At 41.1% G+C, this 24,851-nt stretch overlaps 1 protein-coding gene across 1 annotated transcript in view; it reads right to left on the bottom strand.

The window, feature by feature from the left end:
• Nucleotides 1-24,851, bottom strand: part of dph6 (diphthamine biosynthesis 6) — a 55,227-nt gene that overhangs the window by 24,936 nt on the left and 5,440 nt on the right. Inside the window, exons 4-12 of the mRNA XM_085143431.1 lie at nt 15,455-15,528; nt 14,429-14,547; nt 6,793-6,854; nt 6,231-6,325; nt 6,042-6,135; nt 4,067-4,217; nt 3,562-3,687; nt 576-705; nt 275-449 (exon numbers count right to left, since the gene is read on the bottom strand). Of these exons, the coding sequence (XP_084999557.1) occupies nt 275-449; nt 576-705; nt 3,562-3,687; nt 4,067-4,217; nt 6,042-6,135; nt 6,231-6,325; nt 6,793-6,854; nt 14,429-14,547; nt 15,455-15,528 (1,026 nt within the window). The remainder of the gene's footprint in view (nt 1-274; nt 450-575; nt 706-3,561; nt 3,688-4,066; nt 4,218-6,041; nt 6,136-6,230; nt 6,326-6,792; nt 6,855-14,428; nt 14,548-15,454; nt 15,529-24,851) is intronic.

The following is a 24,851-nucleotide window of genomic DNA, read 5'->3' on the forward strand; positions in this document are numbered from 1 at the left end:
ATTTTAATTGCCTTTCAAGAGCGCACAATTACAAAGCATACGAATCACCAGGAAGGTTTGTCAATCATCAGATTAATCCTTGATTATCCTTCTTTAATCTAATGCTTACTTTTATACAGTAATGTTTCCCATTTTTTGCTTGGTCCAAGCCAAAAACTTACTTTATCATTTGGAAACCAATAATTTCTGTGAATAACAGGGCTGAAATGTAAATACTTATTAATAAGTAAATAGAAGAAATAGTTTCCCTTTGGGGATATTTTTCTAGACTTACTCTGAGGGCCTGGCTGTAGGGTCCGATGTTGGCTGGGGCCCAGTGGGACAGGCTCTGGACGTGCAGAGCTTCTCTCTGATTGAAGCAGCCCTCTGCCAGGGGCTCGGTCCAGTCATGGAGGAGACAGTCCATCTGCAACAGCTGGCCAGCAGGTAGAGGCACCTGGACACACACCCTACACAAAAACAAGAAGAAAACTGGATGATTGCTGTACTAAAAAGAAATAAAATAAACACAGAATAAGAATGAGCTGTAAATGCAGGTTTGAGCAGCGTAAATACTGAAGATGTTTTACACTTACCTGGCTGGAGGGTTGATGTCAAAGTGTTTCTTATAGACTGCATTGAGTTCAACAAAATCTTCCATGTTTTTTACGTACAGGTGAACCAGAACAATGTCCTTCATCTTCCAGCCCCTGCTGTCCAACTCCCCTATAGACAGTAAATACATTGGAAGTGATAATAATATATTATAAATAAATTACACTAGCCTAACATTATTACTGCTTGGTTAAAATATGCATTTTTACAAAAGGCTTTTGTGTGCAACATACAATAAAACAACAGTACAGTACAGTCCAAATAAAATCCAAATGCAAAGGTCTGTGGCAAATGAAAGTGTCTCGCTAAGCACCATTACAGTGAGGTCATTAAGTTTCTGGACAGAATGAAAATGAGATTTTTTTTTTATTTTATGGATATTTTTAATGTTGTCTTATTACACCACCACAGTGAATTCTACAGCAAATGATAAATATGTTTCAGAAGTTTACCAAAACTTTTTCATTAACTGTTTGGGAATTTCAGCCATTTTTACACATAATCCATTATAGAAAGTATTTACACGATTGACTGACAAGCAGTTTCATGGTCATACGAGACCTGTTCTCTCCTTATTTCATGACAAATTAAGCTGATAAGAGATGTTGTGTTGATCAAATATTGAACATTTGGTATCTTTTTACTGGGATACTTAATATGAGGTCCAAAGAGATATCAACGCATGTGAAGCAGGTCATGATTAGGCTGAAAAACAAAAATAAACCTACAAGAAACACGATTTTTGTTTGCAAGAGCTCAGTCCCACTAGAGTAAAAATAGGACAATAGGAAACCACTTTTGGTCACCAGTTCACCTGGTGGGAGACAACCTGTCTCAGTCTAACTCAGACTGACTGCAATCATTCTCAAACAGAATGACAAAGGTTAAAGTCAGTCTGCGCTGATGAGTTCTGCTCCATCAAATAATGAAACACACAAACATGAGTTACTAAGGTTTGTGGCTGGTAGTTTACTGCAAATTGCACTAAATTTAACACATTATTTTGCCACTGATATGTTTGCAATAATTGCTGATAGGAGTGCTCATTTATTTGCAATCAGTGGGAGAGATGTTATCAGAACAAGTGTATAATTGGCACTTGTGGATGGCTCAAAGCTCTGAGTGCAACTTGTCTGTCCTGCTGATCTTTACTCAGTCCTCACTCTGTTTCAAGTTGCCTCCTTGTATATTCCTACTATAAGATAATAATAGGAGTTTACTGAAAGAGAGCAGAGCTGAACATAACTTAATGGTGCAACTTAACTTTAATATTTAATATGAAGTAAGTGTCAAAAGGCAACAGCCGAAAATCGCTTCAGTTTAAAGAATTAAAAAACTACAGTAGATTCCTAAGAAAACAGTGCGCTTTGATGATGGCTTTTTTTTGCTTTCCTGCAGCATGTCACTATTTTATTTATTTCTTTTTCTAAACACATCACAGGGCTTACAGGGAGTGAAGCATATATTTACTGAAATAAACAGCAGACTTTGAGAGTTAATAAATATGTGAAAATGAGTGGACTCTGTAACATGTTTATGGCATAATGAACCACAAGTTCTAACTGTCAACGAAGGAGTGAACGATGTCTGGTCTCCAACAACTGTTTTCCTAATTGTCACAAACTAGTCAGCAAGACTAGAAATTTCCTTTCAGACAATAAATAATAAACATGTCAGCCATATGAATGAGCATCCTAAACCATCCTATATAAAAAACACAACAACAACCTTACTAATTTGAACCTAGTGATAAATGTGTCACTTTCTACACAGCACAACCCTGAACTGCATCCACTAGTGTTAATGGACAGGTTTGGACAAGATTTGCAAGCCTGAGATTTTTTTGGTTTACTTTTCTGAATCTATTCAGCATAAAGCTATACCTACTGCATACTTACTCAATATTCATGTCATTTTAATTCTGTCACTTTAGTATTTAAAAGGTGGATAGATTAGAAATGTTTTCCGACATTGAAATCTATTGCTTTAAAGTGGTAATGGTGGACCTCTTCTGTAAAGTGCAGTCTAGCACAGTATGCACACATGATGTAGGCTTTGGATGCAAACGCAGGCACAAGGGCTCAAAGCAAAGCCTTTCTCGCTACAATCATTTGAAAGAGCTTCAAGTTTGTTTTTCTTTTGCCGACACTAGCGTCTCAGACTACTTCGCCCTCATACAAAGAGGTTGTTCATTAAATATTAACTTGTTTAATATTGTCTCTGCACTGTGAAGGCTGTTCAGCCAAGCACCACGATAAACATTAAATATGCTTTTCATCTTTCGCTCCTCTTTCCCCATCAAAAAAAAGAGAAGGAGAAAAAAAGACTGTGATACACTGTAAAAGCCTACACTTTCAAACTTCTGCAGGGAAAAAATAATATAACCCACCCAACACGCCTGCACAGTGTGTGTGTTTAAAAAGCTTTAGTTTTCGTTAATTTGCAATGCTTGTCCTTGCTTGGTGGCCAGCATGCTATCCTGTTCTTGTCATGGACAGAGTCTTTGACACATGCTTTGCCTGCTGCCTTGACGAGCACTTCTAAGTAAGAATGACTTGTCAAACTCTGCTACTTCTCCTGGTGTGTGTTTAGCTAACCCAGCGAGGAGAAAGAAAGACACTCAGGGGACAAAATTCTCTCCATGTGTTTCTTTTCATTGTTTTTTCTTTCTTTCATTTTTTTGTTTTGGTGGGTGGGTGTGGAGGGTGAGGGTAAAGTGATTTTAAAGTGATATTTTTTTTGTTTTTTACTGAACAGCTTACATTACCTCTGGACAAAAGAATTATATTCTACCCCCCTCGACCATATCAAAGATGTCATTTTTATTTGATTGAAGAACACATAACTCATTCAAGTATAGTTTACTTTTGTGTGTTATGTGCTTCTGCGATTTTAGGGAGGCAAAAAAGAATTTTCTAGCAGACCCTTGTGGTTTTCCAGAGAGCTCAACACTATACTTTCCCTTACTTTGCAGCTGGATGAAAGCTGCCGATGTCTGGCCCTGGATCCCAGAGTCTTGGCTCTGCAGGCCATTGATGCCACAGATCCACTGATAACCTCCGGAACTTCTCAAAGAGCAAGATGGAGAGACGTCTGCATGAAGAGATACGAGATGAAGAGAAAATGTTAGTTTACTTTTTAAAGTATTTTTTCTCTGTTCATAACTTTGAGAAACCCCAAAATGAGAGATCAATCTGTTTGTTTATTCATTTATAACTATTTTAAATATTGCTTAAGAGACAAACTGTGCATAAACGGTTTATGTCAGAGGAATTATTAATTCAGAGACTGCCACAAAATGACAGGTCTTGTCAAACAATCATTCAGAAATACTAGCATTAAGATGCTGGCCACATGACACAGATTCAGGCTGCATACACCACACAAAGATATCATGTGGCACACCAAGACATAAATATAGACTCATGCATGCATATCAGTGCATGCGATTCTCCCAATAAATGAATCTCACCGTGGCCCCACTGACAACTAAGGTCACAGTTTGTTGAAAATTCGTGCTGGTTGTCTTCGGCTTGATCAGCATATTCCACCTCCTCAGTCATCTTGTCAATGGCATTTTGGCAAGGACAACTACCATGGGGCAAAGCTCTCGCCACCACATCCTGCAATAAAGCACCACAGGGAATAAATCAGGCCAAATGCCCAGCAAAGAGCACAGAGCCTTCTGCAAAGATAGACAAAACGCTGTATAATTAGCCAATCTTTTCAAATACCCCACCAAGTGGGCTGCGTGTGTCAGTCTTTCATGACAAGGACCCAGACACGCATAACTTCAAGGTGAATGAATATGAAACAACATGCTAACATATTCGTGGTTCGGGCGAATAGGGAGTGGTGTTTTCTGATACTGTAGATTCAATCACGCTGGCTGTCAGTCAAAACTCATGACTGGATGGGTGAGACATGTTCTGGATTTCATCTGTTTACTTATACTTTCCCTCTGCACTCTGCTACTCCTTTAAATAACAAATCATTACCATTCTCTAAGGCATACATATTACCTGCCAAATCCTGCTGGGGCGTCACATATTTAAATACATATTTCATATCTTCACAACGCCCCCCTCACCATGCCCAACACTCATTCACCCCCCTCATCGGCTGTCAACCGCATTAGGCAATATGATAATCAAATTAATTATACTTCAGCCCCTCTCTCCTGGCCAGCATGAAAAATAGCTTGACTAGCATTAACGGAGGGCAAATGATGGTGGTCCATCCCCACCCCCTGAGCTTGGTGCGGTTTCCTCTAGTGCTGGTGTCACCGCAGATCTGTCACCCTGACGAGAAAAGCTTCAGAAGGCTGAACCAGGGCAGGTTCTCCCCTGGTTGCCCCCGCCCCCTCCGCTCCCACTCGTGCAGGCCCTAGTTCTCCGTGCTCTTCCCCCAGCAACCTAGGGGGGGCTAGAGGGGCTCTGAGAGGCTGTGAATGTGTCTGTGTGTTGGGGGTTGGAGTGTGGGGAGTTAAAAATTATATAGCTGTAGGGAGTGAGGCTGCAGGGTCACAGAAGATGTGGGACAGGGGTATGTTTTCTGTCCATAACAGTCCCATCCCCCCATCCAGCATCAAGATATACTTACATACATATATAAATACAAACACAAACGCACTCTATTGCACATAAAAACCCACAATGAAACTCACGTGGAAATCACATGCTCCACCCTGGAGACATGTTAATCCCACAGTGCAACTTTGAGCTCACAGCACCGTTGCACAAGGAGCATTTGCTTTCAGCAGGAACACCGATAAGCCAATAGGTTTCTTATTGAACTGCACAACTTAAAATAGCATAATTAAAATAAACATAAATGAAGGCAATGTCTCGATCAGAACTATCTGGGAATTATTTAAGGATTCTAAAGTTGTCCGCTCTTGCAGACAAAGTTAAATGTTTGCAAATCTTCAAGCCTGTGAGGCCCTCCGCAGCTTCTAATTTACCAAAAGCCAATTTCTACTCCCCCACCCCCCACCCCCATCCACAACCCTTGCTTATGTCCGCTTAGCCAGCTACCTGAATGCAAAGTGCCTTAATGTGAGCAGACATGTTTATTAAGCTGGGCCTAGTTTCAGGCTGCAGTGAATATTGCAGACGTCAAAGTAGGCCATGTGGGGCTAGAGGAGAGAGAGTGAGGGATGAAGGGAAAGACCGAGAGCAAGAGTGTGTAAGAGAGAGAGTGCCAGAGCAAGAGAGAGGCCCTCTGGAGGTCGATCTGAACCCTGCCCTGCAGTGCTGTGTTTCTCCTCAACAAAGTTATCAGACACCAAAGGGTTTTGTTCTTGTATTTGTTTTGCCCTGAGAGCAGTTTTAAAGCAATCAATCCCGAAGCGACTCAAACTTTTGCCTGTAAAATTATCGATTCGGCATCGAACGCCATTGATCTCATTTGTGAAACGAGTTATAACTCATGGAAGTTTGACTCACGGTGTCTTTGCTCTCCGTGTGCATTTTAGTGAAGTGCAGGTAGCCAACCGGTGCAAAGGCATCTGCTGAGTGGATCACCGTCTCCGCCGCATCACTGCACAAACGCACAATGAACGTCCATATATATTTGGGGAAAGAACACACATGCTGCAAAAGTGTCAGACACACAGTTTATAATGCTTTACTCACATAACAATCTTCTTTTTGAAGAGAGGACAATCAAGGGTGAAGGTTTCATATTCACCTCCTTCCCCACATATATGGACTCCATACTTCTGGGAGAGCTACTCAGGGAGAGAAAAACTTTCAGTTTATAATTTTTTAATCTCAATTCAATCCCAAATTTTCAATAGAACACTGGATTTTAAAATGTATAAATTGCTGAATGAAAAAATATATTTATATTAAATTATAAATCATATTATCATTAATAATAATAAAGGGATCTTTATAACAGCTGCTACTGGTACCACAGCCATTGCATGGAATGGTTAAAACATTTTTCCAGCTTCAGAGAAAGATGAAACTAATTGCAACAGTGGTGAAAACAGTAATTGTACAAGAATGTAAACAGGCTGACTATGACATTTTCTTGCAATAAATCACACAGTGCAAAGTGACAAGACTAAAAATCATCAAGACAATACATAATTTCAACTACATGATTTCATATTGTTTCAAAGCCAACTTTGAAAAACTGTCCTGGAGATAAGAGGCTGAAAGTGTGGTGGAGTATCTGCCATCCAATTACCTGTTTCAAGTAGGGCTCCATGTCAGCCAGAGGTTTTCCTAAGTGCTTCTCTGGATCCAGGCCTGGCACACATGTGGGAAGAGACACATATGAATGTACACAAAGCTATACACAAAGACAGAAATACAAACACAAACACCACTGCAAACAGACAAACGTATGCACAGACAGAGAACGAGAGAGAGAGCACGGTCGGATCAGGAACACAACACAGTGATTGAAGATGACAGGCAGGGAGGTTTACGGGCAGTCACACAAACACACATGTAAACCTGCGCCCTGGATCTATTTGTTTGACTTTGCAAGTAGTGTACACAGATCTCTCCGGGTAAGGGCAACAGTTTTCAGTTGCTGGCCACAGACCCCCCCTCCCCCAATCCTTCGCCCACAACCCCCACCCCAACAAGTTCCCTTTGAGAACATAAACTCTGGAAAGAGATCTTGTTTATTTGGCTTTCCCCTCCCCTTCCCCTGAAATGGTGCATGGAAGTGACTCACAGGAATGGGAGCGAAAAGAAGAAAGGGAAGAGAAGGGTGGTGGAGAGTTTTGTATGCATATCCAGTGGTGCCACACTTTCAAAATACAGGCTGACTGGCCCTCAGTCCCCAGACACAAAAACAAGTAAATCCAACCAGCAGCCCGCTTCCCCTTTTGATAACATATCCAAATCTAGACCTGAGCTTAAATGAAAGATTAGTGCGTTGATAGCTCTAATTTAGGAACAATCTACATATTAGTAGGAATAAAAGGCTGAAAACAGCGAGGAGTTTACTCAGCTTGTTGAGAATTGCAGGGTTTTACTACTTTGTGACACTGAGTCCTGATTTTGTGCTCTACAGGCTCTTTCCTGAGGGCACTAAGCAGAACTCCATCTCACCCTGTCACTCCTTTCACAAAGAAAGTGCAGCCAATGATTTCCTGCTGCACATTCTTTGCTGTTCCGACAAAACACAAAGCTTTGAGTACCAGGTGCTCTCTACAAAGAATAGAACAATAAAAACATAACAGGACACGAATGTGAAATGCTACATTTTAAGAAAGCCAAGTCATGCTGTTGCCTGCATGTTTAGAGTAAAACACCTGACTGTTTTACAGAAATACGATGACCACTAGCCCTTTCTGTGGTTGCCTATTAACTGATCGACATAATCATTATCAAGTAACTGATGAGTAACATGACAACGATGTCATCGCCATAAAAAAAAGCTGCTGACCCAAATTATTTCTCTCAAAATCTAATATAGCTCCACTACTCCTAGACATCAGGTGATTCTGTTCATTGGCATGTTCATGTGTTTAATTAAAGGAACTGAGTTAATCGTAATGTGAGAATCTCTCTTCTCTCATGGCCTGACAGCCTCAAAGGTTAACGTGTCATCAACGGGCCCCCATGGGGAGCAATGGATGGGAGACGTGAGGGTAGGCAGAGGTGATGTGAAGGAAGGACGTCGCATCCCATCCCAGTTCATCTTAATCCCAGCTGTGTTTCTCCTCCGGGCCCCGGTGGTCCGGCACTACAGGGAGAGATGGAGGGCCACAACAGTGGGAGGGATGGAGGGCCATAACAGTGAGAAGGCGGGAGGGAAGGAGGGTGGTGAAAGTGTGGAGAGAGAATGAGCAGACCCTTATTCTCTTCCCAGGGGATCTGTGGTCTTAATTAGTGTGAGAATATCTAATCTCAACATCCTCTCATCTTAACCCTGCCACAAAGGTAATAAGGAGAGACGAAAAAAAAAGCATTAAAATTCAATCCAATTTAAATATCCTCTTTAATTAGTCATGCCTTTTAACAAATTTTAATAATTGGCTCCAAATTGCTGAGGGGATGCCGCATTTTTTAATACGTTCATTAACCTCCTCACTCTTAAATAATATATCATACATGATTTGATATTTACAAGGAAAGAAGAGGATGACGGAAACCAGGAAGACAGGAGTGAGTGATAAAACGATACAAAGACGACACTAATGTGGAGGCATTTCTCCCAAGACCACTTAGCACTTGTATGAGTGTTCTCTTAATTGACGTTTCTGACTGACTTAAGGTTACTCAAACCAACTGGAAATGAGAGTAGATGCAGTGAGCTTGTACTTGGAACATACATTCTTTGCAAAGTGTTTGAGTAGCCGCCAGTGTGAGCCTTTAGCAATCTAACATCACTCATTTACATGATCTTCACATCTCTGTCTCCTCTGAACCTGTTTTACAACTTGACCTAAACCCAATTACCTAACCTCATTATGCCACATTAAACCCAAATAAGCCCACCAGAAGCTGCCATTAGTCTGTCGCCAGAGACAGCAAGATCGCACTTTGTAGAGAGAGGAGCTTTCCTAAGAGAGACTGAGAGGAATAGCTCTCCTTTAAAAGGGCTTTTTACCTCGTATTATCCTATAAAACTCCAATTAAATTCAGTGAACTTTAAAACCAGGGAGTCCAGTAATGAGGGAGAGCATTTCTTTTCAAGAACAGTGCCGACATTTAGGGTTTGAAATTAAGGAGGAAGAAAAAGTTTACCAGGAAACCAAGAGTCATTTACACAATTACGTTTTTATACCGAGGTTTAAAAAATAGTCTTTAAAAACAATCTAAAAATATAAAAACACATATAAAACACTAAAACTGCAAGCTGTAGGAGAAGTTAACCGATAAATAATAGTAAAAAATGTTTTAAAGTATAGACCGTGTTCTCGAAAACAATAAATCCATCTGATCTCTACAGAAAATCTTAGAAGTCACTGAATGAAATTATTTCTTTTAATGTTGTACTAATTCCTTTAAACGATCACGATTGGGTTTTCCCATCTCGAAAAGGTTGATTCATGTAAACCCACAGCAGTGAGTTACCTATTTAATTGAAAGTGACTGTGATTTTGCTTACTGAGCCTAATGCCAAATTAAAAACTGGGAGATTCTAGATACTGTCTGAGCTGAGCTGAGCTGAGCGCAGTATCGCAGACATCCGCAGGTTGTCTTAAGATCTGGCAGCTGACAGCTCAGCTTTAATCCTTGCCTTCAGAGAGAAAAGGCAGAGAAAATTGGATTCATGATGTGTAACATTTTAGCCTTTAAATGGATGAAATAAGCATCTCCTCCCTAGTAGGTGAGCTGCACCAGCCTTTAAACAACGCACTCAAAGACCCCCGCCAAAACAATAGCTGTTCACTATCACCTAATCTTCGCAAGACAGACAGAGGAATACAAAACAGAGAGGAAGAAAGGAGAAGAGGGAAGTAGCACGGTACAAAGGATGATAAGATTAAGGTTATATGTGAAATTTGTCAAGCTCTTATCTGAAATTCAGTGTCTGTTAGCAGAATAATGGGCAGCATGAACCGCGTAGCAATCACATCAAGATGAAATCTTTCCAGTCCAACAAATGATAGAGAAGAAACTGGGGACCAAAATGAACCTGTGGAAAATATTTTTCAGGTCTAGAGTGAAACTGAACAATGTGTAATTTAAAAAACAAGCAAAAAATGCAGCCCATCATTCTTAAACTATTTAAGGTAAACCTTGAGCCTTAACCCCAAAACAGCCCAAACCATCTGCAGTAGAGAACTTCTTTTTGTTTTGAACACGTGAATTTCATAATTTTCACTGAACAGAAGAACAACAGAATCTCCAGTGCATTTCATGTAATGGAAATTTAAAAAATAAATGTATTCTAATAACGGACAGTAAAGTAGAATTAGTACATCTTGGAATATTATAATGGATGAAATTAAAAGAGCTGGAAAAGTTAGTCTATTAAAGAATTCACCAATGAACTTATTCCTCATTTAGTCATTTTTTCCAGCACATTCTCTGATTGGTTGTACTAGTACACTCAGGATATTTTAATTACTATAATTGAACAGTGGATCTGAATATGCAACGTGACTGGAAACATAAGGTATACATACAGTATTTCCTCGATTAGGTCGAAAGGTAAAAATCCACAAAGTAGAAACCATATGTTTATTCCATTATTTTTAATAATTAATTAATTAGTGATTAATTTTGAGTCATAAAAACCCTCCCCACACTCTTATAAACCTTCCCACGGTCTTTGAAAACCCTGTTATAACTCCGTTATTAATTTTCTAGGTTAGAAAATGCTTATTTTACTGCAAAAATAATTGAAATGTAAAAAAGAATTAAATACTTATAGAAACATGCAATGAAATTCCTGCAATATAAATTTACAGATGATGTAGCGAGTCCATGAAAGGTGCACCGTGATGTGGCGTGGGAATACTGTGTATGTATTTTTTTTTTAAATAATCTGTTACCTATCTGTCTAACTAACTTCATCTTTGTTAGTTTCTAAACAGCCAAAGCAGAAAGCAGTTGAACCTGACGTGTGAGCAGTAAGCTAAACTTGCAACCTGAAATCACATGTCTGTTATTGACTATCTACGGAAGAGGATCAGGGCCACTGGGAAAAAAAAGAGAAAAAGTTAAATTCTGACTTTAAAGACATCCCCACTTGTTTTGTTTTTCTGTCCCAGACAAAAGATGACAATGTGAAAAAAATCATGGCGACATCTTTAGTCAGAGGCCCTCCATCGCACCATGAGTGAAGTTCAAAGTTGTCCATTATAACCACTCTGCAATCCAAGGCAAAATCCTGACAATGGCAGAAATTTAGGATGACCATCTCACAATGTGACTTGTATAACAACCCACAACTACAAAACAAAAAATAGGAATGCAGCATGAAAACACGTAACACCAGCATTGTGCCAAATGTAACAAAGCATGGAAAGCAATAGTGAAGGAATAACAACCATAGATCCTGGGCACTAATTCAGCAGGTAATGCCATCCTGCAATCTGCATCAAACCTGATCCTACAGTGTGGCTTTCTAAAGTCTCAATTTGTAATGGTGCCTTCATATATAGAAACAATACCAAGCAAAGACTCTTTTTATTTACACTATCAGATACCCTGTGGCGCCATGGTACTTCATGTCTACAAATGACATAAGTTTGCTTATAAAAACAAATGAAATTGGTCCGGGTTAGAGGACAGAACACTTAATTTCAGGAACAACCTGCATCTTGTCTTTTGACAGGGGTTGATAATCTCATATCTGATAACAGGCTCTGTTTGGTACTGTTTCTATATCTCGATGCTTTGCCAATGTAGTTCTAATATTCAAATCAAACATACAAACCATTGAGGTCTCTGATCACTAATTGTCCTTTAAATATACATTAAACTATGATAAAGTGACGAGGTGATCAGTGACAGCAAACACGTGACATAAGTTCCCTAATTCCGAGCTTAAAGGATGTGTTCGTATGAAGGGTAAAAGTTCATGCAGAGATAAAAGATTTTCCAACAGGCAGACCGTGATTTCACACATGCCAATTATCTCTGGAGCAGAGGACCAATTAACTGCTGAACCTGTGCCCTTATACGCACATGCACTAATCAATTGATTAACTAATTACATGAATATTTAATACTAGCTTTTAGGATTTCCAATTATCCACAGTTAGCTGTAGAGACACAGCACCAAAAACGGGAATGTGCCTCTACCTTTCAGACAAATGCTTTTTTTGCTCATTAGAAGCTTTAGCTGACATTCGTAGGCTTAGATCCAGTTGAACTTATTTCCCTGCCTGCAATTTGGGATCTTCAATGACTGAATTTTTTTTCCCCCCACCGTCAGCACACAAAGGAACACTTCCAGAGAATTCACTAAGAGGATCATCCTGCATTTGGACACCTGTCTTTTCATTACAGGGATTTATTACTAAGAAACATAAACTTCTTTAAAGAAAGACAGAAAGAAAAGAGAAAGAAAGAAAGAAAAAAGGCCCCAAAAAACTCAATTTCTTCCATCTACAGAATATTCTAAGTTGTAGCTATCTGTGCAACTGCAAACTTAACCCTTGCCCTGTGAAAGTATTTTTCCTCTCCTCCTGGGGTTTGCACACCTAAATCCCTCCAAATCTCTTTTTTCTTGCTTTCTCTCTCACACACACAAACACCAAAGGCCACCAGGTATGCCCCTCTGTCACCCAATCTCCCCCAAACAGCACACCTCACTGCACAGGCCTGCTTCCACCAAAGCTGCAATTATATGAGTGCTGCCTAAAATGCCTTGGGCTCTTGCACCCCTATTCAATTCTCTCCTTTCTAATTACCGCTGCCTTGGGACAGGTGAGAAGTCAGGGCTGATAAAATCGTTTCTTTTTACCTGTAGCCAACACACACATCCCTAAATACACACAAACACCTACAGTGGGAGGCCAAGATACACACTCATAGTCACCCGAGGTGATTTTCCTTTCTAATTATAATCTTCCAGAAAATGTTGAGAATTTGCTTTTAGAGTTAAGATGTGTTTAGAGTAAAAAGCTTGGCAGAAGCTGCAGGGTTAGAGGGTGATTGAGGTCTTTAAGGTAGGCTGTTTTGGTTACATGCTTGTCATTTCAGGAAGTTGATTGATAGCTAATATAAATGCAGACTTAGATTTTATCGAGTTACAAATGCAAATCAAGATAAGAAAAAAAATGTTGTCTGTAGTAAACACAATTATGATACTGTGAGAAAAAATGGATTCTGACATCATCTCCACCCTGATGGGCATCTGACAAGTTAATATTATTTATTACCAATATGTCCTTTATAAAAGCCATTAAAAATGAGAAATGGCTCCAGGAAATAAAGCACCAATGATGAATGGCTTGACAAGTGCATTCCATAAAAGGTTATTTGAGCAGTGTTGAAAGATATGCAGAATATCATGAACGCCTCACGCAGCTCTGTGGGTCATCAGTCAGCCATGGACCCCTTTTCGACTGATTGCTACCAAAGGTGACAACAACCACTTAACAGCACGTAAACAGTGTCTACATGATGATCTATCGCCACGAGTAGTTTGAGAGTAAAAAGAACCATTTGTAGCCATAATTATCGTTTATCACCGGCACAGTCAAAGGGGATCCAGCTGCACTGTCAAGTAGATACAGGTAGGGATCTTAACATCATATACCAGGGAAAGAAAAACTTTTTTTTCCCTTTGTCTCTCCTGTTATTCTGTAATCTGATCTTCCTGTCCTCGGGCTCCAAAACAGGCATGTAGAGAGCAGGTGACACCACATTAACCTGTTCCGTCAGTGCTGAAGCAGTTGAAAAACGTAAATGAGAGGTACCAGATTTTAATCTTCACTTCACGGACCATGTATTCTGAGCTATGCATAAGCACAGACAGCAGAGTTTCTCACATACAATGGGGACATGTGTCGCTTATTGACAGGTTGCATTCATGTACAGGGCAATCAACTGTGATTATTTCTCAACTGCCAACCTTTCCTCCACACACCCTCCTAATACCACCGCACACTTTTCCTCAACCCTCCTCCTTCTGTGCGTCTTATCTTTTCATATTGTTCTCTGCTTCTATACTTTTGCCGCTGGCACAAGTCTCAACACCGTGGCTAAGCTGCAGCTTAATGATTAGGGCATTACTCTGCTTGTCTCTCCCCCCGCCTCTGGTTACACCTTATTTTTACTTTCCTAAAGCTCACTTATGCAAATTCTTCCTTCGGTGCCCATTCCAACCACAGATTAACCAATATAGCACCTTGAGAGAACATAAAGAGAGCGTTCACCAGTGGGCTGAAACACAAACTCACCGAAAGCAGCAACTTTGATGAGGATCGCATGAAGGTCTGATGATATCATCTCAGAGAGCAAGGACTCTTGGTCTCGCCGCCACAGGTAGGCCAAGGGCTGCAAACCAAGCCGCAAACATCTGGGGAACAGGTGAAGGGATGCAAACTGGTTAATACTGAATATTAGCCAATGTTAGAACAACTTCAAAGCCCACTTGGCTGGGCAACTCTTCATTTACGGGAAAGCTGCCACCCTGATGGGCCCACAGTACATGCTGCCACCTGCCACTGCAGCCAGCGGTTTTATTCAAGGAGAAGACACACACACACACACACACACACACACAAAAATCCCCCCAAAAAACTTAATCTTAAGCTGTGGCTTGTCTTTCACATAAACTCAGGTGAAACACACATATCCACAGCAGGTAACTGGAGCCAAACTGTCTGCAGACAAACGTCTACTGCTCAAGAAATGCCTGAGCTGCTTACCTATATATTTGTGTGGGAAAACAATAGCTGACTGACAGCAGGATTTGTTAATGTGAAGAGAGCCTTTGTGTTCTGCTATGTCCAGTTTATGAAAATTAAAAAACAAGAAAGGTAGGATAAAAGAAGGGGGGAAAGATAAGAGTAAAAGTAATACTTGTAGGTGTTTCTCACACGAGGGAACAATTTTTTCCTTTCTCGAGTAAGAGCTGTGCGTCTACCCCAAAAGGAAAATGCACTTTTAAAATGATCAAAGTCACTTGGCAATTAGGTAACCATCAGTTTCAACTATCATTTCATTTAATTTTGCTCTATAAAAACAGAAACACTTCAAAGCTAGTCTAAATAACTTGACATAAATATAATGCAGTGCATGTATGTGTGTGTGTTTAAGCAAAACTCGCCCCCAAATTTGGAGCGAAAGGGAAGTAAGACAGCAGACGATGTGCTCTTTTCTTCAGTGGACATAACAGTGTGTCTCATATAAGTTCAGAGGTGCACGTGCACGTTGAACTAACAGTGTGTTCTGGATCGTGAGTGTGCACGTGGTCAACTTACACATTCTCCACCCGGACCCTCTGGTAATCAGAGAGAATGGCCCCTACTGACACCGCTTCGACGCCCTCCTTTTCCTGTGTGGAGCAAAAGATGGAGGAAACTTAACTACAAACATTTCTTGACTTTTCCATTATAAAGCATGTGCGATGTGCATAATGTAACAGCAATTTGATGTCACCAGTCTCTCGAGGCCAAATACCCCTTTCTCAAACTATAACGGTATCCCAAAGTGTTATCTGAACAAAACCACACAGACACACAGAGACTGAAAGACACAAAGAAAGCAGATTCCTGACAGCTCACTCCTTTCATTGGACCGCAATCCTGTGGGGATGTTTACACTCTGGTCGTATCAAGGCCTTTACGGTCCAGCCCATATCCCCTGGAGGTTTGCGCACATGGCTCTGTGAGTGAACTTGCATGTTTATGCTTACATTTGTGTGTGTGTGTGTGTGTGTGTGTACGTATGTGTGACTGGAGGCACCAGCACCACCAAAGGCAATTGCTGGACCTTATCAGTAGTCTAGTATAAGCAGGAGATGAGAGTGTCTGGCTGCAGCCTGCATCCTGTACACCCACAGCTGGAAGATGGAACCACAGTGACAACTTGAAGTATCAGCGGAACTTTGTGTCTGTGAGTGGCATGTATCTTTAATACTGCTAAAGGCTAATCTAATTGCTTTTCATATCATATTCATATTTCAGAAACAGTGAGACAACTATGCACTCGAGAGATACTGACACAGCCTTGAGATGCATTCAATCTTCTTACAGAAAAACAAGCTTGATCTGGAGTGACAAATACAAACACACACACACACGCACGCAAGCAAGGGCTACATGCTGACGTGCATACATACAACGAAATAAAGGCACAACCTCCGTCTCCACCTAAATGCCCCTCCCCTACTCAAACCCACCTGCAGATTCATTAGAACATTACATGGGCTGTAATTAGAATAAGAGGCAGGGGTAGAAGCAGTGGAGGGATGCACAAGTCTCCACTAAATTACCTTGTAGCCGTTATCAATTTCCCTGGCTACTGGTCCTTAAGATAACCCCCCACCACCACCACCACCACCACCACCACCACACACACACACAGACACACAGACACAAAAACACACACACAGACACACACCCCTCCTTCTCCCTGTGGTCCCTTCCTGCAATTTTTCTCTGCCTGATAAACATGCTGATTAAAGCGAACAGCGTGTAAACCTTTGATACTTTCCTAAATGAAATCCATGCCCTGCCTGGGGCCTGATGCTGAGCTGAAACGCACTGTACCTCACACACGCAAACACACACACAGCTCCACAAAGGCGTGCCAGCTAATCAGATAAAGGATGTGCTCTGTGTGTGTGTGGCTTCGCGAATGTGTTTAGCAGAGAATGCGAGGAATAAAAGTGATTCTAAACACATACCACAAATAATCCTTTGACCTAAAGTTAAACACAAAGCGATCTTAAGAAGGCATTCGGCACTCCAGTATTGTTTTCTTTTTTTATCTCGGCAATCTGTTCCGCACTGTAATGTACATTTATAGTCAATCCCACTGCCCGGTGACAGTAATTAAGTCAGACTGATAACATTTCAGCCCAGCACAGAACGAAGGGGGCTGCAGGCAGTGCCATGTAATTCTAGGTAAGCCTCAAGGCCAGCACTCTATTCTAATGCAATGATAACCTTTTCCCTAAATGCAACTGTCACTCCCTAAAGAGGCAAATTAGGAGGTACAGAGTGGGATAAGAAGAGACACAAAGAAAGACGAAAAGATATCCAAATGAGAGTGTTGAAGAAGTGTGCTACATCAACACCAATTTGGTCCCTTGACTTTAAACTTGCCAGGACCTGACAGACTATCAGAGCATCAGAGCAACAACAAACAGCTTCGTCTCGCATTTCTGTCTCTCTGTCTCCCTCTATCTTGTTTCTCTCAGGAGCAAACTGTTGTAGGTACTTGGACCTCTGAGGGTCAACCTGACTAATTAAATGGCTTCACTTTTCTTTTCCATTCAGCCTTACAACCAGGCACATTCTCCACTAATGACAACACAAAAAAAATTCTCACACATCCCCTTGTTTTCAGTGGAGATTCTAACTACTAGACCATTTGGCAACGGCTTTGGGAAATGATTATTTTTGGAAGTGGTAATGTTTTTGTCGCTATTATAGCCATCGCCAGGAGACAGGCAGGAATGAGGGGGCAGCTAATGCTGCTCTGGATGTGATTTTATAAATTCTAGACATATTTTCTCATCCTCTGTGGGAGGAGGTAGGATAAATTATTGTGAAGAGGGGGTATATGTACATATAAATCTAAACTGATGGATATTATGGGAATTGTTCTATGTCTATTCATGACGCCATAAAAAAATCCAAACTTTGATTTTATAGTAGCTGAAAAATTTATCAAAATGGTTTATAGTGGAAATATTTGACAAAGCGACTAGGTAGCTCATGAAGCACAGTATAATAATAAATAATAATAAAATCTTTATGAGAGCTATCTGGCTAAACGATGTTTTGACTGTATTAGAGGTGGGATCTGGGTAACATAATGATAAATCAAGGCAAAGGTCATGAAGAGGCCTGTGACCTACAAACCACTTCTCTTCCTCAGTGATTGTTGGCACAAGATCTAAAGAAAGAACTCCCTCGCTGCCCTGATTCAATGTCACTTTTCTTTTTCCAGCATTTAATGACCCCTGTTCATAAAAGGAAGCCTCACCTGATCCAGGACCTGAGGCCCTGTCTTATCTCATGCCCAGAGCAGGACTAATTCTCGCATGGTGCTGTGCAACAGTGCAACCCCTCAGCAGCTCCGTCAGAGGCAGACTAAACAAAAGCCTGGCCTGGCTTCCCCTGTCCTCTCCGGCAGGCAGAAAAGCTATTAATGAGGATCTATGGCCCAAAGCAGTGGAAGTTCTTAGTCCCCCCAGCCATGTCCATCAGGGTACTTAGCCCCATGCAGTCATTAACTTCTGTTACTAATTGTCAAATTCATTAAACTAATCCTTCCCCCACATCCGGATGTCTCCCGTGGAAATGGATGGAGAGGGCTGAGTTATTAAGATGTCAGCTGTGGAGAAGATTAAGGCCAGCAGACATGCTCCACAAAGAAACGATACGGCCATTAAACTCTATATCAAGGTAGTGTGCGTGATATACTTTGTAATTATATATACATTCATCTTAGTAAGGGAGTGAAAGACTGCTTCAAATGTATTCACAGTCACAGACATGCCTTCGGTAAAGATATGTATCTGCCTCAAAGACAAAAAAAAATCAACTACAGAATTCAGCTATGATCTCAGCTCTCAGCGTTAAAGGTACTAACCCATTCCACATTTTCATTCAGGGTAATATTCAACATTCAAAGCCATTAACAGCAACTAAAGCAATTAGAAAGCCATAAAATATTAAAAATTCAATAATCATATTCATATGGAATACATCAGAACCCTCATTAACTCGCTCTCAATGGCTGTCACAATGAGGTCTTAATTATACACCCTAACAATACAAAGCTCCATTTTGCAAAATGGTAGGTTTCCAAAATGCCCGATTGAGTCTGTTCTGACAGCCAGGAGTCCGGAGCTGGCAGATCTCAACTATTATTGACACCAGGCCACACGTTTCCTTAAAATATCCGCTTTTTATCAAGTCTAAACCTGTTGACACGCGCACTGTATAATATTACTGCCTGGTGTATGCAGCATTCCTGTCTGTGATAGCAGGGAGGTGGGGAAGTCGACAAAGTGGGGAAATTAATTAAAGTGGTTCGAATGACAGTTTGCTCAAGGGCACCAAGGTGCCATTACATGCTCTCCATTGCTGCAATCACACTGTCACATCGTCACTGTGCCTGACCCCAAGACCTCCAATCCCACCCCTCCTTCTCTTCAACATTCCTTTCCCCTCTCTGTGTCTTCTCTTCACCCCTCTCTTCCTGGATCCATCAAGTAAGTGACTGGATGCGACATGGTTTTAATGTTCTCTGCATTAGCTCTGGGCCTGTTCCAACGTAATGGGATTGTTCTCCCTTGTTCACCTGCATGGAAGGAACATGGGGAGGGGTTGGACCCTGTTGTAGTAGCTCAAGTAGATGTCATACAGGAGATGGGACTCGCTAGGGTCAAGCGGTTGTGTTTAATGTAATGTAGACACAGTCTTGGGGCGTGTTGGGCTGTCCTGACAGCGTAGACATGCCAAACTGACAGGAAGCTTAGTGTGAGCTTAGTAGGAGGAGACACTGCTTATTTGTTGTAAATCAGCTTCTTCATTGTCATTCCAACGAGACTGTTAAACTCCAAGGTGACTCCAAGAGTTGGTAAAGGAGAAATGGGATGCGGAATGGTGCACACAAGGCACAAGATATTCTTAACGATCGTTTAAATTAAGGTACACCCAACGTTCACAAAATCATATTCTGCTTATACAGTACATACTGAGTCTCAAACAACAGGTATGGTGTCTGATCCATCAAAACAAACAAAACGGACACGCAGGCTTAGCAAATGTTTTTGTAAAACAAACATCGCAAAATCTTGTTCTGAAAGGCTTTCAGAGACATTCCCTTCGGTAAACTGGCGGAGCTCTGCGTCTAAAACAGCTGTTGAAAGACAGGCTCTTCCTTTGTGCTTGAGGACGGTCTGGCAAGATGACTCAACACGTGTCAGTCTTCAACCATATAGAGTGGTGGAATAAGAAAAACAAAGTTCTCACAAAGCCAGCTGTTCGCAAAGCCAAATGCCCTGAACGGTTCCTGAGATGATGCAGGTCATAGTTACGAGAAGTGTGGAGAGGAAGCAGACGAGGGGAGAGTATTATCCTCTGCTGAGGCCACTGTGCAGGTGTGACCAGGCAACAGAGGATATGACATGAGGCATTGTCTATTTAGCACGATGAGTGAAGGACGCTTATCAGTCGAAAGCCAAAGAAATGTGATGAGTGACAGCGCAGTGTGCACTGATTAGGGTATGGGGAAGAATGAAAAAGAAGCTGTTTTTATCCACAGAGGTACTAATGCTGCTTTTTATGGCTGAGCATGAATTTTTTCAGTTTCCTAGCCTGAAGTTTACACATACCCACATGCACACACACACACACACACATGCACAGTCTTTAGTCTTGGATAGTGATTCATTTACAATGACAGAGCTGTTTTCAGCAATAGAGCCTGAGCATAAATATGCCATGCCGCACAGCTGGAAAATGTAGAAATTCATCAGGGTTAAAAAGTAGAGAGATTAACGTTTCACGAGTTTCCTCTAAGATATATACGGTTACGTAAACACAGGCCCCGCCAGTCATCAGGCAGGGAGGGAGAGGGCCTTCGCCAAAGCAAGCACAAAGCCCTGGTTTCAGCAGGCCAAGGACAAGGAGGCTTTCCATATCAACACACATGGAAAACTAAATGTCGGGAAGCACCAGTGAGACAGGTTGTTTATCGATGTACGGTATAACCATGAATACTTGCAATTCAAGAAAACAAGTTTAGTCGTTAGTACTTAAAATGCAATACTTTATTTTTTGTAGACCACATTAAATAAACTGTCAGCCTTTAACTTTAAGTTGATTCATGACTTTTTAGGATTTTTAAATAAAACCACTGTGATTTCCTGCAAAAATTAAATTGAACAAAACTAAATATTAAACAGATAAGATATTCTCACTTATATCATGAGTGAAGTCCATAAGGTGTATCCATACATATGTAATGTTGATGTATCCACACAGAAGACACTGGCCCACGGAGACAAGAAGACACACACACACACACACACACACACACACACACACACACACACACACACACACACACACACACACACACACACACACACACACACACACACACACACACACACACACACACACACACACACACACACAGCCTAAAATGTAAATGTTTTTCTGGTGAGGTCAGAATCCAGGCTCTTGGCATTTTGGCTCTTCTGCCCTCCGTCCTACATAGTTCCAACAGACGTCATGCTCCCCCAACACACGCACGCACGCACAAACACACATGCGCACACACACTCCCCAGAGAGAGACCAGAGAAAAATATTGCTGTGATGCTGGTTTAACCCACTCTCCAGACTCCAGACAGTGTTTTTCTACGGCTGGTTATGACTTTAGCTGCGGGAGGTGATGGGGCCTGCCACAAATATTACTTGGGGAATGGGTCACAAAACAAAACATAAAAGCCCTCTTAATTTCTGAGTAGATGAATGGCAGGGAGTTGAAAGACTTGACACAATTCCTCAGCTGTCAGTTCTGAGGCAGACAGAGTTGGGCCTGACTAACTGTTGATACTGATGCATTTAAAAGGTTTTATTGAAAGTCCAATCTCCTCCACAACTTGCGTTTTTCTTACAAGGTTGGATCCTTCATATTTTATGATATCTGGAGAGTAAAAACAACTCGACTGAGTCTGAGGAAGGATGTAAAGCTTAGATTATATTTTCAGACAAAGCAAAAAATTTGAGGTTTTTAAAGCAGAGAAGAAAGTGTTGAAGATGTAACAATAGATCTCTGATGATGAAGTAGAAATTGATTTGCAAAAGTCATTCAAAGGCATTTTGAAGAAGGCATGCCAAACAATCACAGTGACAAAAAAAAGAGATTAAAAAATTGTTTGCCAGGACTAGAAAATTATCACAACTTTTTTCTTAATAAAAAACTGAAACAAGGAACACACTTTGTATAATCCTTTACTTCAGCACATAACATTGAAGCAATAGCTCAAATGCAATAACCTTCCGATACATCTACAATTCATCCAGTATCAAAATAAAACGCCCCGCAAAAAAACCACGCACGTTTCTCATTGAACAATGTTCAACAATGTAGTGGTTTGTGCCCTCGGCAAGTTGAGATAAGGCTATCAGCTTCCATCATCGCTAAACAAGATTGAGCAAAGTACATTAAGCAGAAAAATACAAACAAATTACAAAGGCTTGAGGCTTGACTCTTTATCTAATGTTTGTGGGGACTGCAGTTGGTGGGAAATGGGCCTGCATCTAATAGATCCTGTCCCACCACTTCCACACGGCCCGCGAACAATACACAGTGCCATTATCTCAGAGCTAATGCTATCCTTCCTCATGTGCAAAACAAGTCTGCAATCTCAACCTCACTGCCACTGAGCCGACCAACACAAATACAAGCATCTCAGGACCAAAGGAAAAGATAACAATGGCTATTGCAAAAAGAGGCAACACCGAGAGACAGCTGCTTGAAATCTGTCTGAAATCTACACTCTAACATGCTGTGCTGCATCTTAAAGTTAGGAACTGCAAACTTTGCTGAAACGTAAGAAAACAAAACGGTCACCAAAGCGATTATCCTTTGGTTTGAGGCTGCTTGCGAGCTACTTCCAGTAACACCATTTAGAGGTCTCTCAGCACCACAAACAAGCTTCAACAAGCTTGCATTAGCTTTGTTATTGATCTGATCTCCTAAACCCTTGCTGTGACCCCAGAGGTCATGATTTATGTATTAAGCAGCTTTTTAAAGAAATCCATTTTCCTGTTGAGCCCCCAATGTACGTCTAATGCGGCACCATGCCGGTAATCAGAGAAGGGCTGTGTGTTTGATTTTGGGCCCCCCCCTTTCATAGTTCACACTCCTCCTGAACATCTTGTCTCACAACACCTCAGCTGCCTAATCAATACTACAAAGATACAGAGATTCCTCTGCCTGCCTACCAGCCAGTCTGCCCTCCTCTTCCTTTCTGCTCCATTCTTTCTATTATGTCTCAGTCCTTTTCCCTTCTTTCCTCACAGCAGGATGCACCTCCATCAGGGAACTTGCAACAAGGCAGTGCCAGGCTTCTGAAGGGTCCGGATGAAAGTGCGACGACAGCACAATGGAGACAGAGATGTAGAAGAGAGAAGGAAGGAGTGAAGAAGCGGGAAAGAGGAATGAGACAGATTGTTTGGACTTGTGGACGGGCTGTTTCTGCGATCCCAGAGGGCCCCACTCTTGTCTGCTGATGTCGATAATGGCGCGGCAGTAGTTACTGAGGACGAGGAGGGAATGTCTATGTAACAATGGTCAGGAGAAACGGGGAATAGGGGGAGAGTGTGTGCAAGTTTAGGAGAAAGATTAGCTCACTAAAAACAAGGTGTTCTAACACACACCAATGGAACAGAATGTTTCATCTACAAAGGCCAAAGGTCTCAGTGCACCTTCCCAGGACTTTTCTCAGACATCTAAAAAAAAAAAACAAACAAACAAAAAAAACAACTAAAAATACACACACACACACACACACACACACACACACACACATATATATACTGGCTTGTTAAAAAAAATAAAAGGGGGAAAGCTGGATCTTAACTGAACTGTCTTATAAAAATAATTAATTAATTAAAATCATGTTTCTGAAAAGTCGAATGCATTAGAGGACAGGAAATTGGATTTGAAAGTAACATTTCCATCGTTCTCAAAGCAGGGTCTCAGTATGACAGAGATGTCACAGCGCTGCTAATTAGAGCTGGCAGAATAGAACATGTGCATAGATATCATCTATTGTTCCTCATCACTCTAATGAGCTTAAATGTCTTTGTCTTTATTCATCAGCTCAAAGGTTGCAGAGTTGCTGCAATAGAGTCATTTTCTTTTTATAAAGTATCTATTACCATATCAAGTGACTGAAGCTACAATTACGCCTTTCCAAAACTCAGTGCCATATAGGTTGTCCTATTTCTGAAGGATCTTTGTGTTGTAAAATGGAATTAACTACTCATAATTCAAAACATCTACTTGTGCACAATAGTTCGTGGCTGAGGGTGACAAATAGAGTGCATATGGATTGTAGTGAAAGGACTACAGTGCTGAAAGAGAGGCAGAGGTGTGCACGGATGACAGCGATAGACCTGTTATCATGTAACACAGGCCTGTTTTGACCTGACCTTGAACACACAAGCGCACGCGCACACACACACAAGCTGGGTCACAGGGAATAAAGAGCCACTGTGTCAGGTCACAGAGCACAGAGAGAAGGATAAAGGAATTGAGGGATGTGATATGACTAATATGAGGGGTTTTGCAGGCCTTTGGGGGAACTGGCTTTACAGCCAGGGGTGACTGACACTGTTGATCTGTATCACACATGAGAGCGGATCACAGCAGAGGGGAGCAGAGCAGCCACACAATGAAGTATGGACACACTACCTATGAAATCCACAAAAAAGCACACTAATACAGGAGTTGGATTTTAATTCTTAGCAATAAATACAAATGTTGCGCTTACAGAAAACATCTTTATGTAAACTTCATATTCTAGTGTCGTTTGAAAGCATCGTTGAGAATGAAAAGATGTCATTTCTGTGAAAATGCATTCTTAGCTGTATATACGTAAAAGTGCTCCACCAAAACT

The sequence above is a fragment of the Neolamprologus multifasciatus genome, chromosome 19, assembly GCF_963576455.1.
Source record: "Neolamprologus multifasciatus chromosome 19, fNeoMul1.2, whole genome shotgun sequence".
NCBI classification, from domain to species: Eukaryota; Metazoa; Chordata; class Actinopteri; order Cichliformes; family Cichlidae; genus Neolamprologus; species Neolamprologus multifasciatus.